The sequence below is a fragment of the Acipenser ruthenus genome, chromosome 28, assembly GCF_902713425.1.
Source record: "Acipenser ruthenus chromosome 28, fAciRut3.2 maternal haplotype, whole genome shotgun sequence".
In the NCBI taxonomy this organism is placed as follows: Eukaryota; Metazoa; Chordata; class Actinopteri; order Acipenseriformes; family Acipenseridae; genus Acipenser; species Acipenser ruthenus.
The window spans coordinates 20,230,533-20,247,958 of record NC_081216.1 but is presented as its reverse complement, the minus strand read 5'-3'; the positions used below and the strand labels follow the sequence as shown (position 1 = coordinate 20,247,958).

General features: G+C 37.5%; 1 protein-coding gene across 1 annotated transcript; it reads left to right on the top strand.

The window, feature by feature from the left end:
* Positions 1 to 200: 200 nt before the first annotated feature.
* Positions 201 to 17,426, top strand: LOC117434451 (transmembrane protein 41B-like). The gene is made up of 7 exons (XM_034057008.3): positions 201 to 482; positions 5,697 to 5,814; positions 6,154 to 6,282; positions 11,976 to 12,069; positions 12,872 to 12,976; positions 13,679 to 13,817; positions 14,494 to 17,426. Exons 1-7 carry the CDS (start codon positions 377 to 379, stop codon positions 14,661 to 14,663), a joined length of 861 nt encoding a protein of 286 aa, XP_033912899.1. The 5' UTR covers positions 201 to 376; the 3' UTR covers positions 14,664 to 17,426.

Genomic DNA, 17,426 nt, shown 5'->3' with positions numbered 1-17,426 from the left:
ACAAAAAATAAACATGTATTCATGTTGTTTCACTTGATAATCTTCAATGCTGTGAATGAAAACAACCAGTTTACACGGTACCTGTCCACTTAAGTGCAAGAAGCGCTCTGTGGGGTTTGAAACCTATGGGGGCGCTAAAGAAAAGTCTTCACTATATTTAAACGGGAATGAGACATTCTTGCCCCAATTTTTCTCGCATTGCTCAATGGAGATACTGCTGATGGCGCAAAAGGTAAAAGGTAAAAGGTCACAGAGCTGTCACTGATCAGGAAGAGAGCTTGACTGGCTGGCTTCTTGAGAAAGGACTCTGTACATTACTTTTCTGTTCATACGTCTTGAAAAACACGAGCAATATTCCGATTTATTTTTTTTTACTATGAAAATGGTAAGGAATCAAAGTGATAAACGAGAGGTGGACACTTTTGTGGCAGAGTCATTAACGGGAGAAGGCACAAAAACCAAGGATGGGAGAAGCCCTAAAGGTACAATATATTCACAACTACAATACTAAAGTGATATAGGTTAATGTGTTGTCTAGTGCTTTAAAACATATACAAGGCTTACAAAGTTTTAGTGTACAAGAAAATAGTTCTGAAGCAGTACTTTTAGTTCACACATTATTCAATGTCTCGCATGACTTATGGTAAAATGATATTCAGTGTACAGTATGTTGACGCGGGTTCATTATATTGCTAGGAGGTAGTAGGCCTAATGTTATTTAGTGTCACATGATATAATATACACACACATTATATATATATATATATATATATATATATATATATATATATATATATATATATATATATACTGCAGTATTAATTATCTTTCAGTCAGCAGTTTCATAACAAGAACAGATTGAGCCAACAGACTAGTCGACATTACGATTAGGTACAGTGAAAATGCTAACGGAACTGAACCGTACTGACACGGTTCAGTTTGTCAAAAGCGTGGAAACAGACAAGGCCTGGTCATTACTGTGCTTTTTACTTGTTCTTATTCCTCTTTTTTTCACCTTGTGTCACTTTGGGTAACTTTATTCAGCTTATTTTAACGGTCGGCTCACAAAATGTTTCACCAGGTGAACAGACTAGCATTGCTTATGCATCTTGATGCTTAAAGGAATCGCACCTAAGAAAGTCAATTCCCTGGTTTTGTTTTTATGGTCTTCCACTAGCTGTGCTATCTAAACTAGTCAGCATTACAATGATTGATGTAATAGTGATGGGGACCTGTACTCTTATACCACAAATGAAACATCTAGAAAAATAAGTGGACTACTCTTTGGGAGATGCTAAATACTGGCCTCAAAATCGCTCTCAGACATTTTTGTGTGTAACTTCAGCTGGTACACCAGTGTGCATCCAATTAACCTGTCCCCCTGCAACAAATGTGGAGTGTTGCAGAGGGCAGATTAATGCCTACATCATAAGAGAAGACATGTTTATAAGGCCACAGGAGAGCTTTGAACTTCTGAGTTTTAACGTCTGGTTTCACAGATCCAGATTATCTGTGAGCTAGTCTTGAACTTCCTTATCTAAAGTAACATTAGGTGGTCCAGGATTCACGCTAATCAGGGTCTGTGAAATCAGACGAAAAAGTCCCCAGGATGTGTTGTCTGAAACAGAAAATGATATACAAATTGAATCTAAACATGAAGAATAATACATTAGTTAAGATGTCTGTGCTGTTTTGTACCCATAACCAGTTGCTCTCTGACCCTAAACACTGACACTTGGAGAGAATGCCTGTGCAGTTCAGCACCCTGATGGCTGGCATCATTCATATAAGAACCTTCCCCATCAGAGGCAGACCCCAGTCATTAGGGAGTCATTTCATGACAAATGTCTGGATAGTTTGACTGGAACATACCTTGCAAAGATACTGGCTTCATACTTGGTACACATATTCACACAGGTATTCTGTGATTGCCTAGGTCAAGTTGGATTGTGGGTGTCGTGTTGGAATAATTACCCTTTTTCTGACTGTTCCTCGGTAAAGCTGCCTCTGCCACAGAGACTTGGGGACAATTATAATTACATCACAGCAGAATTGCTTGCTGAAATTGCAATGCTAGTTTGTTCAGTTACAATTCAATTATGCTGCAGTAATTGCAATTATAATGACAATTACACTAAAAAGTAACAAAGAACTACACACAAACATGCTTACTCTACTTATTTGAATGACAAATACATGTGTACTTGAACTGTAGTCGATCAATTGTATTGTAGAATTACAATTATGCAGGTGTGCCAAGGTTCAATTACAGTTACTTTACAAATTGCACAATTACAATTGTAATTGATGCCTGGTCTGCCGCACAGTGTCAAAGCCTCAGAAACCTCCCAGAAACCACTTGATGTTGTATCTTGAGGGTCATATAAACCTTGCATGCTTATTGTGTTGGGTACCATAAGCAGCTGTTATCTTTGATTGCCTCACTTAAGTTTTATTAGCAATGTTGTCAATTTAAACACCCTTTCAATGCCACATTTCAGACAGGGTCTTTCCAAGCTGTATAATGCTCTGAATAATGTTCCATTACAGGTGGTGTCGAGTAGAAATAGACCTTTTCAATGCCATATTGTTTTCAATCTCTGGACATGTGACTGATGCACCCCTGAGTTAATTGTACCGTGGAGGTAGTTCAAATAGTTTTAAAAAAAATACAACCGCTAGAAAAGATTGCCAGAATATAGAAATGTTTAATTCATTTGAATGGAACTATTTCATTGCATTACAAACAGCTGCAGGATTTTGCTTAACTTACTATGGCATAGCTTCAGTACAGGGCTGTTCCAGACATTCAAATTACATGTAAAGCTTATGAGCATGCATGCAAAGCATAAATACTTGTATCTAATGACCATCCCTCTTCCCTCCCTTCCTATCAACACTCATTTGGTCTATATTGGTTAACGTTTGAAGTACTGAAAGCTCTCTGAGATTCAAAGATCATGAGTGAGCTAGTTCTGTTGACCACAAACCCTTTAACATTACTAAGTACAGAAAGACCCAGCTAGCATAACTCGGTGGCCACTGAAAACAGGGCCTAGATATACATATTAGTGTACTGGGCTGTGTTGCACCAGCTATGTTAAGTTCTTACTTAGCTTGGTTATAGCATAAGTCTTTACTAACGCTGGTTTTACACATTACTAAATTTACACGGGTTGGACCAGGTAAGATAGTTATAACGTAAGGCTTAGTTGTTACTTAAATTTTACGCATTCGTTCAGGTAGGTGTAAGCTGATGGCATGGCAACTGTTACTATGTGAACTTCTGTTTGAAGATGATTGTGTTCCAAGTTTTTGGTGTCGGCGAGACCGTATACATCCTCTTGACATTTACGATGATATTGACCTTTATTCCCATTTTAGATTTAGACGTGAGCTTATTTTGAAGGTCAGTGATGAACTCAAAAGTAACATAAAACATTCCATAAATGGAGCACTTCCTCCATCTCTACAGTTTTGCTTCTCTTTAAGGTATTTTCGCTACCGGATCTTTTCGAAACCTGGTAGGTGACTCGATACAGGTGCATAAATCAACAGTCTGCAGAACAGTCTGTTTCGTTGTACTCTATCTCTGTGTAAACGGTTGCAGAAGTATGTACACTTCCCCACTGATATCAAAAGATTGGACGAAACTTGTCAGATGTTTTTTTCAGATCGCTGGTTTTCCTAATGTTGGCTGCATAGATGGGACATATATAATAATAAAAACATCTTCCATGCATGAAGCAGAATACATAAATAGAAAGGGTTTCCACTCTTTGAATACACAAATTGTTTGCAATGCAGATTTGTTAATCATGAATTGTGTTATAAAGTGGCCCGGATCCAAACATGACAGCTTTATTATGAAGAATTCCAATCTGTGTGATGAATCAGAAGTATGTCTATTTAAAGGGAAATTACTCTGAGATTCAGGTTATCCATTAAGAAAGTGGTTAATGGACCTTTTTGTCAACAAATACCACATAAACAATTTCTGCAAGTAACAACACAGACTCAGAACAGTATTGCTATAAGGTTCATATAACAGGTGTAATGCGGATGCAATTTCATTTACTGAAATGTATAACTCGTTATAATAAACACTTTTATATATTGTAACGTAGGTACCGGTATATTCATTAGCCTCAGTATTTTAAACAGTTTCCATTGAAAATTTAATACATTTGGAAAATATATACAGTATATGTAAATATTTTATTCAACATTAATAATAATAAATAATAAAATACAGCACTGAGTGGAGAGGTAAGCTCTTCATTAAAGTATTGTCTGTGTGGACGGGAAAAGTCGGTATCCCGACTCAAAATGCACTGATTTAATTTTAATAATTGTAATAAATTAATCTTTACTATAAAACATTCCCAACTAAATGATATGCGTATTATCGGTACCTGTAATCGGTCACCTATACTACTAATAATAACAGTTTAAAGTCAGGCACTAGGACTAGCTGGTTGTACGTTCAAGTTTATTACGTTGGAGTTGTTTTGATCAGCAGCATCCGTTCTCCAACATCCTCAGTGCTGATTGGTTACTGTAAAGGGACCATGTGATCGACTTGGAATCTCCGCTCTTAGTAAAAAAATAGCTAAGTTGTGCCTTAAGTATGTGTGGTGCAACCAAAAATAGGATAGCGCTTAGCTGTCAGCTAACTAGTAACTACTAAGCGCTTAGTGAAGGCTTTACATGTTAACTTACGGACAAACTTACACATAGCTGGTGCAACCCAGCCCAGGTCTGTTTTGTCATTACCCTTCCATCATCCGTAAATGTCCTGTGTTAGCATATTCGTTCCTTTACTACAAGGGTGACTGCTTTTAAATAGCTCCATTATAGCATGAAGGTATGGCGTCTACCGGCAGTAAATATCATTGGGGCTGGCATTTCTAATGCAAGAAATCAGTGACTCAAGACAATAATTCCACAATGAATCAAGACAATACAGACATGGTGTGCAATGTACCATAAGAAATGTACATTTTTGTCATATTAATAAATGTACAGTAATTTCATAGGTTAAATTTAAAAAATAGGGTAGGTGGTATTTACTATGAAAGACAACCAGAATAATAAAAATGTAACTAATGAAGAGTTTAGCAATCTGTTTAAAAAGCCACAGTGTCTAAAACCAATATACAGTGTGCATATATTGTTAAATATGATTTAAATAAAGTTAGTGATCATTTTGTCACAAAACTACTGCAGTTATTTTTTCATGCCGAGATGATTATAAATGCTTCCATTTTTAAATGACACTACAGCCTCATTTCAAAAGCAAATTCTCAGAAGAAGCTTATTAAGTATCACTCTGACCACATGCTTGGAAATAATTTCACTTAATTTGACAACCAGTAGCCTCTGGCAAAAAAACGTTTTAATTGCTCCCAGGGGTAACCAAAACAGCAATGATGAAACACTGCTAGAGATATTGCCAGTCTGCGCACAGTTACCAAAAAGTTAAGTTTGTTCATGTTTGTGTAATGACAGGTTTTACTTAAGAACCTCTCCAGACCAGAGAAAGCCTGCCAGACCATTTCATATCATCCCTAAATCTTAAGAATGTGTCAGTAAAATCGCCTACAGATTTTAAAAGCTTGAAGTAAACACATGTAATTGCAATGTATTTTTTGTTAAGTGTTTTTCCTAATGGAACAAACTCCATCTCTCTTCAGGAAATGCCCATTTGGAAGGTGGATCAGCCCGCATGTCTCTCCTCATTTTGTTGTCCGTTTTCTTGTCTGCTGCTTCAGTCATGTATCTGGTGTACCGAAATTTCCCTGAGTTAAACAAGTAAGTTATTGTACAGTTAATGTATATCCAGTTCGACATACTGAAATGTGTATGACGATGCATTCTGCAACACCTTCTTGTTTGGCAACTTGACTACTACTATTGTAGTAATACACTTGCCAGCTCTGATGTCAAGACTTAAGTGAATGTCAACAATTTAGAACACTTTCTGACTGCCCATTCCAAACAGTGTAGTCTAATTGCAAACTGAACACATAGGAGCTCTGTTGATGGTGGTTAGCTGCTGTTGACTGGCCAGGCTTGCTGTATTTGCTGAGTGCTTTGTCTGATTGTGCGGATGCTGTGCACAGTGGTGAGTTCCCTTTGCTTTTTCCGCAGTGATGAGAAAGAGAAGATGAAGATCCCTAAAGATATGGAGGATGCCAAGGCCCTGGGGACCGTGCTCTCCAAATACAAAGACACCTACTACACACAAGTACTGGTGGCCTACTTCACTACCTACATCTTGTATCCTTTTGTGGAAATGAAGTTTAGTTAACTGTGACATGTGGGTCATTATGTGCATTTGTATTGAATCCATCAATTGTTGGCAAGTGTTGAATAGGCATGCCCACCTGCAAATGATCATAGCCTGTACAACAGCCCTATGAACTCATATGTTTAGCCTGTCCCCTAAGTGAACTATACCCTACTATAGCTAATCTAGTCTCAGTATCTTGTATGCTATGAGTCATGCGGTAATTGTATAGGAGCATAGCCAAGCCCAGGATCAGTTAACTGCTGTGTTGGGGGTTCATTTTCTTAGACTGTACTAGAAGTCTGCTGTTTTGAGTGGAGTTATTTTTTCATCTGTACAGCACTGAAACACTACGCTTTTTAAAAAAAACAAAAAAAAACACTACTGCTGAACCTCGTCTTCTTTGATATTAGCATGACAAGGGTATCAATGTATTATAAAAAAATAACAGTTGAGCCTTTTCAGTGAGTTAAAGGAAAACAATTCCATCTCGAGTTTCTGTGACGGTTTATAAATTACTCGACCTTCGGTCACAGAAACCCTAGATGGAATTATTTTCCTATAAATCACTGAAGCCCATCTATTATTCTATACACACACATACACTATTGTAGGAGTTGTGCAATAGTTTGGTGTTTGGCTTTGACAGGGATGCAAGCAATTCATAATGTGATGACAGATCCCATCCCATCCTGTGTACATGAATAGGAATGAGAACAGCTTGGTTGAACTGATGGCTTTTGCATTGTAGTTCAGAAAAGTGCAAGTCCAGTCCCTTTATTTCTCCTCTTTTAAAGTTGGTCATTTTCAGGTTTTTTTTTTTTTTTCAAACCCACATTCTGTTTAAACCTGATTTAAATGTTTAAAATATTTCCATGTTCTGTTAAAAGGGTTACTGAAAAACCCTACTCTTAACCAGTGCAATTGAAAGGCTGGTGGAGGTTTTTCAATTCAGTTCCGTAATGGAAGATCTAAATCTGTACTGTGCCTCTGTGTTCAGAGAAACACAAGTGGTTGATCTGTGGCCTACTGAAACTAGACACCCGGCTCTCCTCTGTCTGTCTGGGGGTGTGTGGGAATGTGGAACAGCCCACGCCAATCCATTAATATGAACACAAGTGTACACATAGCTGCTATTCACACTGAAGAGCTTGTCGCTGCTGCTGTTGTCTAGTTTTGATGATGTGCTGCCTAGAGAGCAGGGAATAAAAACTAAACCTTGCTGTTATGACTGATGTTGAAAAGCACCTCCGCTTAAGTTATTTCAAAATATGCAAAACAAGTTGTGTTTTCAGTGTGGCTGTTGTATCGGTGGTAATATAATATACATGGTATTAGATTGCAGTATGCAAGTAAAGTCAGTGCTACCCTTGCACATAGTAAATTCAATGGGGACGGCAGTCTTATTTTACTTTCATAAAGACAGACATATGGTATTCCAGAACACATAGGAAGACATTTTAATGAATAAGCCCAGTTACAGAGGTGACTGTTAAAAATGTGCTGTACCTATTTTATTATTATTTTTTATTTCTTAGCAGATGCCCTTATCCAATTGTTACAAGATATCACATTATTTTTACATACAATTACATTATTTTTTACACATTATTTTTTACATACAATTACCCATTTATACAGTTGGGTTTTTACTGGAGCAATCTAGGCAAAGTACCTTGCTTAAGGGTACAGCAGCAGTGTCCCCTACCAGGGATTGAACCCACAACCCTCCGGTCAAGAGTCCAAAGCCCTAACCACTACTCCAAACTGCTGCCCCGGGGGGGATGTCGTGAAAGTCTGTTTAATATCAATCTAGTGTATTGTAACTGATAAGGATATAAGCAGTAGATAGCAAAGAGGTTGATTTTGAGTTTGTTTTCGACTTTGTTGCAGGACATGCTGAACGATGTTTTGGGGGTGGGGTGTGGTGTTGCTTAATGGCCTCAAGACAATGATGAATAGGGGGGAAGGAGGAGAAGTGATTTAAAAAATAGCCCGGGGACTGCATGGGGGAGGGGAGGGGCTGTAGTCTTTGTTCTTTAGTGATTGCCAGTGGGGTGTGGAGTTACTGATTCGTTCTTATCTGGAGGAGATTTCAGTGCCCCTTTGGGCGATGATAATCTCTCCCCTAAATTCTACAAAACATCCATTCAACCGAAACTGAATTTAAGAGGTTCATCAATACTGAATCGTAAAAGAAAGTAAAACATGGTTTATGGTACAACAGAAACAAATTATTGGAAAGTATTATTTTAGAAATGTACCTGAATAGAAAACTTTTTTCTTCTCTGTGTAATAATAAGCAATATCTATATTGAGCTTTAAAAGTCCAAGTTAGGATTTGCCATTGTGATCAGGTAGTAGTGTTGTAAACCCATTGGAATATTAATGTCTCAGAATAATATCATAGTACACCAGAAACTAACTAGTAAAAGTTGGGGGTTATACGTATATTATTAAGGTATAAGCTACATACTATAACAGCTCTTAAAAAGAAAATAAAAGCTGGAAAGTTTTTAACATACTGGACTGAATTCTGTGATTCCAGAGGTGTTGATAAGAGTGATCCTTGACAATGTTCCCAGTTTTGGCAAACAACCATAGCAATTTGCTACCTCTCCTTTGTGAATGCTTTGCTGCTGAAGTTGTATTACATAACCCTGAGTGCACACTGCACTACGTATCTCAGGATCATCAGATCTAAGATCATCTGTAGCCATAGCAACCTTCAGATTAATTGTTTATGAAAACGCAACATACAGAATGTCATGAAGGGCCATTCTGTGTTGCTGCTGTGGGTAAACCACACAGTGTGTGTGAAATACTGATCATTGAAAAGAAATGTAAAAAAACAAGTCTAAATTAGAAAAAGCTAGTGCTGTATTCCCACCATTACATGCTTTACCACCTTGATGTTTTAGCAGTGTATTTGTGTACATAGTTGCAGTTTTACAGTATTCACCCGTAAAATGTTCGTTATGCTGCTGTAATTGCATACCTGTGTGTGTGTGTGTGTGTTGGTATATTATACCTGTGAAATATTTAACAGATTTTAGGGGATTAAAACTGTCCATACTGAAGAATGTATTACTACAATAACAAAATAAAAATAATTATTTTAAGCACCTAAAGAAAATGGATCTAAAGAACAAGCTGACACCCTGTGCTGGTATTCAAAGGTGGAGCTTTGTGTTTTTTTTGTTTGTTTGTTTTAAGTCCCGATAAGCCTGCCTTTTTGGGGGAAGAAACTGGGCTGGCTCTCATTGGGTTCGCTGTGGAATTCAGTCGGCCTGCCTGACCCATACATCTGAACCCACAAACGTGTTCTTTGAGACTGTTAAACAAACCATCACTGAAGCTAGTCAAGGTGATTCTCTTAGCAGACAGCTAAGGTGGGGGATGAAGGGAGGGGGTTTGAAAAGGACACCTCAGAAACAGGAATTAGGATTCTCCAGTGTGTTTTGCTCCATTTTTAAATAAAGACCAACAGGATGCAAACCCCTTGGTATTTTCAGGGATTTCATGTATTTGTTTTTTCTGCACTTCACTCTAGAGAACATTTAAAGCTTTGGAGGAGCTGTAAAAAACAAACTTAAAAGTTAAAACCTTAAGACGTTGCTCTTTCTGGAGATTTGCTTAAGTCCTGTGAATGGTTTGCATGTGTTTTAAAGGTTTTTCGTGTGATTATGGTTGAGTTTTGGTGCCTGCTTTCTGTGCTGAACTGTATTCAGGTGTGTTTACAATTGCAGCTGACAAAATGCAATCTTTTCAATCAGTAAGCTATTTCTAAGTAAGAGATTGGGTTGTCTCACAGTGTTAATGCAGTCCACACTGACTGTTTGTTTGTTTTGTGAAGCTCAGCAAACATCTCTGAAAGACTTTTAGTCTGTTCTCTCGGTTTACAGGATATTTAGGTTTGAGTATTTTATAGCAGTTAAAACTTGAGGCATTGTTTAGCATCTGAAAGCTTCTCTCACATAGTTAATTAAGGTGCTTCTGGTAAAATACAACTAGCAACATGAATTGTGTTTTTCAGGCTGTAGAAATTAGTCCACTTAGCAAATAGCTGAGAGAGGCTTACCGAGTAGCCTTTTTGTAGGACATGGATTGTTTAAATTGCCTGTCTACAAGTTTTTATTGGTGATTAAAAAATAAAACCAGTTTTTCTGGTTTGATCTTCTGCGGAATTAAAAACCTCATCTGGGCTTTCCTGAAAAGCTTGTGAGCGCCACCTGGTGGTCACAGTATTGCACTTTGTCGGGGCTTATCTGTTTGAACAGAAGGAAGTGCAAAACTGGGACCAGGAAGCTTCATTGTGTTGCCATAATAGTTCCTTTTTTTTCATTCTGTAAACTGCACGTCAGGTGTGGTTCATGTAACTACCAATACATTACGTTTTATAGTGACTGGGCTAAGTTTTATGTTTCCTTGTGTGTCACCATTTAAAGTTGCAAACTGCTTTTGCAACATAGGTGTGATAACTCCACAACAGACCAGCATGCTAGTCTTGTGTATGCTGACATACTTAGTGTTGAAAGATTTAACCCTTATCTAAAACAGTTTGCCCTTCGTGCAGATCCGGCATACTTAGATAATTTGCTTGTGGTTTGAGTGGTAATGGCTTTGCCAAATGGATAATTGTATTTACCAGCCGTGCTTGTTTAAATAATGCCAATTCGTCTTCTCGCCGACAATGACCTACCTGTTCGGCTTCCGAGTTGACTGGTATAAACTGAGGTAGTTGAAGTGTGAAAGGAGTGAAGTTTGAAACAAAGCTGTTCATTTCGCTGTGTCAGACGGCCATTGTGTTTTGTAGAATGGTTTCTTGTCTATTCAATGCAGAAAAGAGCCGTCTTGTCTGTAGGGCTTCTATTGTAAGTTGACCATGAGGTGATAATGCCTTTTAAGATTTTTTAAAGGATGCAACTGAAACTTTCTATTCAAATGGGGTGACCTCAAGCTTTACACCTCTTGTTGGACAGAAGTGTCTTTTCACAGGGGTGGGATGGGGCGCGGGGGTAGATGGACGTTTAAACATGTTTGTTTGTTTGTTTGTTTGTTTGTTTGACTTGGTAAAGGGTTTAGTGAGTTGTGGTTTTGGAATTCCATATGTCTGGTGTTCATTATGCCTTCTGGTTAAACTTGTTAATTTGTCATTTGTGTGTGTGTGGATGAGGGTTATAATGCTGCCCATTCCTGCCAAAAGTATTGCAAAATGTTTTACAGTTTACAAACAAGGGCTTGATTTGAAGTAAAACGATCACTGTTCTCTCGGAAAGGAATAAAACACTTTTAATGTTATACAAGAAGAAAGAGAACATCTTTATCAATGCCTTGCATGCAACTAAGTTGGTTCTTGCTATTTTTTCATATTTATAATGTTGTTGCACAACATGGATGCAGACAGACCAGGTCTGGTAATGGTCTCTGCCAGGAATGATGATCAGTCTCCTGGTCTGTTGATGTGATACTCTGAAAAAAAGAATTGAGTTAAAAGGTCCAATCACAAACTGCATACAAAATGGTGAACTGTGACCTATGCTGAAAACTAATGAGATTAAAACACTGTTTTTGTGCATCAGATGGCATCCGCCCTCAATACCTGCAAATCAAATAGCGTGTAAGTCACTGGAATTTGCAGTATGCTTGATCACTTCTATAGTCCTTAACTTTGCTGCTGCAGTCTGCAAACGTTTGCCATCCCTGGGTCCATCTTCCTGAGCATCCTGTCTGGGTATCTCTACCCATTCCCACTGGCGCTCTTTCTAGTCTGTCTGGTGAGTGGAATGAAGAAGGCACTGCTATTAATGCTTATTGGTGTCAAAAAGGGTTTCATGTCGAAACACTCTCGCAGAATGTTCCCTGTGTATTACTATTTCTTCTCATTATATCATAATATCTTTCAAAGTGATTTAGGCATTTAACATAACCCAAACCCAAAACTGTATCGTGCAACCTTTGAATGCCTATAAAGTCAGTAACAGAAATATAATGATATAGCTATATAAGGTTAATGTTGAACACATTATCAAATATGTGGGTCTATTTTAAGGGATTGATTTAAAAAAATAAGTGTGTAAAATAAAATGTCGACTTTTTGTTCATAAATTTCCCACCTAGACATTGTATTTCTGAACATTCAATGGAAAATACATATCCACAATAGATGAATGAAGATGAGGATCCAAGACTTGCTTTTACACTTTTATTATACAGTTTATACATTTGCCGTATTCTGTCGAGGGCGTAACGAAATGCAACATTAATGGAAAGCATCCTGTAAATAAAAAATGCAGTGTATCTAGTTTCCCACACACTTGTTACTAATCCTGCATTTCTAGCCTGATTCCCGTCAATCCCATGCTTGTTATTCATCAGTCCTGTTCAGCAGGGTCAGCATGGGGGAGTGGGGGAGGGGCCCTGTCTTTGTTCACTGCTCCCTCGTTAGAGAGAGGCTCCAGCAGAGCTAATGGAATAAAGCCCCAGGGGTGATGCAGGCCCTTGTCCGTGTGTGTCACCATGCTTCCTGTTTGACGTATTCCTTTTTCCTTACTCTTGTTGTTGCTCTTGTGTTTGCAGTGCTCGGGCCTCGGAGCCTCCTTCTGCTACATGTTGTCATATCTAGTTGGAAGGCCCGTGGTCTACAAATATTTAACAGAAAAGGCAGTGAAATGGTCCCAGCAGGTAACCCACACAATCCTGTTTTGTTTTGTTTTTTTCTCCACTTGGTATTTTTTTCATTCAAGATGTACATAAGAAAAATGCCAAAGCACCAACCTCTTGGGGATAGGTAGATGTGCCTTATGTATGTGATGATATATAACCCATACTGATATATTTTTCTTCTCTGTGCATTCAGTATGTGTATTACCTTCCTTTTAAATATGCATGATACGATACGTAGCAATTTAATACACTGTCTATCTCTGTGTGTGCATATTCATGCATATGCAAAACACATATTGTTTTTCCACATGGGCAATTTGCAACAATTTATTTTGCGATTTACTGTGACTAGAGATAAGGACAGGAAGCCAGGAAATCCTGTTTTGAAATCCTGTTGACCACACTGTCACAGAATTACATGAGTCAGCTGAAATAGGGTTAACAAGGGCACACCTGGAGATATGAATGCAATGGCTTCATTGTTTTACATTGAGAAATGTCCTTGAGACCAAAACACTAATTGATACAGTGTATCTGTCTATTACCGAGACAACCTTAATCTGTATAGACATTAGTGTGTTCAGCCACCTGGGACGAAGCCATTAAGAGTGTCCTCCATTATAAAATGTTGCTCTTCTATCTGCTAAATATTGTAATTCCAGTATATTACTCTTTTGCCCTTCGGTTGAAATTACAAACATTTTCATTTTTGGATTGCAGGTTGACAAGCACAGAGGTCACCTTATTAATTACATCGTCTTCCTGAGAATAACCCCTTTCCTGCCCAACTGGTTTATTAACATAACCGCCCCAGTGATCAACGTACCCCTGGGGGTTTTCTTCATAGGGACCTTCTTTGGTAAGAGTTTGCATGTTAACTGCATGGTCAGTCTGGGTGAATCGCCCCAGGGCTCACTCTCAGTAACCAGCTGCACTTCATGTAAGCCACAGCACCACCTTGTGGCCAAGTTATGCATGAGGCAGTTGCCCCAGATTGAGCAGCCTTGTGATTCAGTGGTCTTTGCTGCCACCTAGTGACAAACTATTTCTTAGAAACCACACCTTTTTGTCATGAGAAAGTTGTAAGAAACTCAACTAGACAAGCGTTTTGGATTGTGCTTTTATCACATCGATTCTTGTACTTTTACTTTTTGAAGTTATGGTTGAATAGCCTACATTTATCTTTGTAAGTCCCTAGTAAATACAGTAAGTTCCCTTGTACTGTACTATGACAAGTGTTAAAACACAAACAGTATAATAATAGAATTTAACCAGAACAAACAAAACAAAAACACTTTGGCATGTACTAATTCTGATGATTATAATGATTTCAAGATTTTTTTAAATGCCCACGTGACTGTTCTAAGTTCTGGTTCTGACTTTAAATAAGGCCTACAGACTACATGTTATGTTTTTGTGGACTGTTGGAAATCCCCAGTGACCGATGGGAGTTAGGGATCACTGATGTATAGACTGCTGGCTAACACATGCCTCTCTTTCTTTCCTTTCTCTCTCTCTCTCTCTCTCTCGCTCAGGGGTAGCTCCTCCATCGTTTGTGGCTATTAATGCCGGCACGACTCTGTACAAGCTGACCACTGCTGGGGAGGCTGTGTCCTGGAACTCTCTCTTTGTCCTGGGGATCCTGGCTGTCCTGTCCATTCTACCGGTCTGCTTCCAGAAGAAATTACAACAGAAGCTGGAGTAGACCCCCTCATCCTGCCCTCCACCTCTCTACAGCTCAGCACCAGTACAGGCCTCCACATCTATGTTACTCCGTCATCATCCTTTGGGCCTCTTTGTATTTGCTGATTTATTGTTTTGTATTTTAGATTTTTTTAATGCATTTATTAATTTGCAAACTTTTTCATTTTGGCCCTATAAAACATTGTTTAAATATGTTTTATACAACTTTCAAAGTTGTAACTTACAAAGCAATAATTTTAAAGAGGTGTGTGTGTTTTAAAAGAAAACACTTGAGGTGAAAGATCAGATTGTGTGTGTTCACTGGAGCCAGGTTACACTGTCCCTTGATTAGCTGTCTGTTTGGAATTGGACATGAATCTCACAGCTTTTTGCAAAATCAATAAAAAACAGGCCCAATTACCAATAATTGCCATTGTTATAAAATGGTACAAAGTAATCCTGTACTATTTAATTGCATTATGCTAACCCTAGTCTTAATCTGTTCATTAACAGCTATTGCTGTGTAAGGGATAATTACCTCATTTAATGCTATGTAATCACTGGTAATTGTTATCCATTTAATATAGTGGGACCAAGGAATTTAATATAACTGGAATAAAACATTTTGAGAAAAATTATATATATATATATATAATATATACAATGGGTACTATTGCATCGTAACACATTATTTATATTTACTTTAAAAAATAAATAAATAAATAAAAACAGGAAATTAACATTAAAACCTAAAATTATCATTGCTGGAGCCCTGTTTCCATCTAGCCCACATTAAATGGTAAGACTTTGAAACTGCCTATTAAGAATTTGTCTCGTTGCACTTTGAAAAGGAATTTAGAAGCCTAAATAAGAACATGCACTGTCTAGGAATGGCTGAACTCCTAGGAGAAACTGGATTCCTGATGTTTGGTACAGTTTTCTGCAAAGTAAAAACCCTAAATATAACAACTACTCTCTGACAAGTATTTTAATTCTGTCCCATTTCTTCTTGGAGGGTAGTGTCTGTGTGGAATTGTTCTAAAGATTTGCATTGTCCATAAAATAATAATAATAATAATAATAATAATAATTATCCATAATATAAGCCAGTTGGCCCAAAACAACCTTTTATTCTTGTGAGTAAATAAACAAATAGCCAGCAGCACAGTGTCTGCAAAACCACTGTATCATCCAATCAGATCCCAGAGTGACACAGTCGGAGGGTTCATGCAAAAGTGAGAGTGAGAGAAGATAGGTTCAATAAAACCACGCCAAATATCTATGAACAGCACTGTTAACGGCATTGCTGTGCTAAATCGTTTGTAGACTTTAATTTAGTGAACTAGTGAACAGATAAGTTCACTATATTAAAGCCTTCTGTATTTTGATTGAACCCACCTGTTAGCTGAAATCAAATGGCTTAGAGCTGCATTCAAGTTATGTCATTTTAGTTTTTGTTGTCATTTTTCTATATGTACATTTAACTTGGATATCTTTCTAAATACAAATGGTTTCCTTTTTAGTGCTTTGCTGACTGTTTCATGTCTGTAACAAAAAGAAACACACACTTTATATGCTTATGTTACTGGATAGGAAATGTTATCTCTAATTTAATTTCTTTACCTAAGGTGGTAACATGAGGTGGTGCTAATTGGGATCTGTTAGTTGTAGTTTTAAATGAAGCGTTCATAGTTTTATGATACCTTAAATGCCATTTACTTGAACTGCCAAGATGAGATCTTTGTACTATAGTTTATACAGTTGGTCTGCAAATGTTTTTTGTCGTTTTACAATGGTGTGGCCTAGGAATCTGTCAGATCTATCTGCAAGGACTAATGTTGTGCGCACCATCTTTGTCGTGAACGTTGTTTATTTGTTCATTGAGTCCTTTTTTTTTTTTTACAAAAGGATAATATCTTAATTGTAAAATATTCAAAATTGATCAGGTGATAATAAAAAAGTCAGAGATAGAAAAAATGGACCTAGAGTAGTGTGCAAATGTATTAGAACACCTCCAGATTTGTCATTTATATCCTTTATATACCTACCTGCATGAAAACCTCTGGGGGTTAGAATTTTTGGTCAGTAATCTGTGATATGGACAGAAAGAGTTAGACCCCTTTGTGCTTTAATTTGGCATCTTAAACAATTTCTAAAAAGTCTATGTGCTCGTTTTCTCTTACTATTTTAAAATTAATGAGGCCTATTCACGTCGTCAATTAAATTAGACTAATGTACCTATTTTGACGATTTTCCAAAATATAACAATTACGGTTTTGGCCACAAGATGGCAGCATGTGCACATTTTAAAAGATCATTAGAACCAAAACAAGCGCTGTAAAGGCAGAGTTATGTTAAGCACAGTATTGCTTTTTTGTCTCTGTTTTCATGACCTACAAGCTGTTGGTGATTGATGTTCACTCCGTCTTGTAAAAAATATAACAGGGTTTTGCAGTCTGGTGTTATAAAATGTGATGTATCCCATGCTGATTGTACTGAGGGGAACCACACAGATATATACACTTTTCATGCAGTATCATTTTTTTTTTTAATGTAAAGTGCAAGGTGATGGCATTTGTACCACGTTCTGTGCAGACATTTGTACCATATGTGAACAGTCTATATAACATGCATCCACTCTGTAAGCCTCAGTGTTAACATGTGCACTTGAAATGTACAATATAATATATCATATCATTTGTAGATCTTTTTTCCAACTTCACCAAAAAAAAATGGTGTTATGATCAGATATTTATTATGAACTAATAAAAACAAACATAATTTA

Coding starts and splice junctions, on each gene's coding strand:
- LOC117434451 (XM_034057008.3), top strand. CDS start 377: ATGAAAATGGTAAGGAATCAAAGTGATAAACGAGAGGTGGACACTTTT. Junction 5,815..6,153: donor AATTTCCCTGAGTTAAACAA/GTAAGTTATTGT, acceptor CTTTTTCCGCAG/TGATGAGAAAGAGAAGATGA. Junction 6,283..11,975: donor TACTTCACTACCTACATCTT/GTATCCTTTTGT, acceptor TTGCTGCTGCAG/TCTGCAAACGTTTGCCATCC.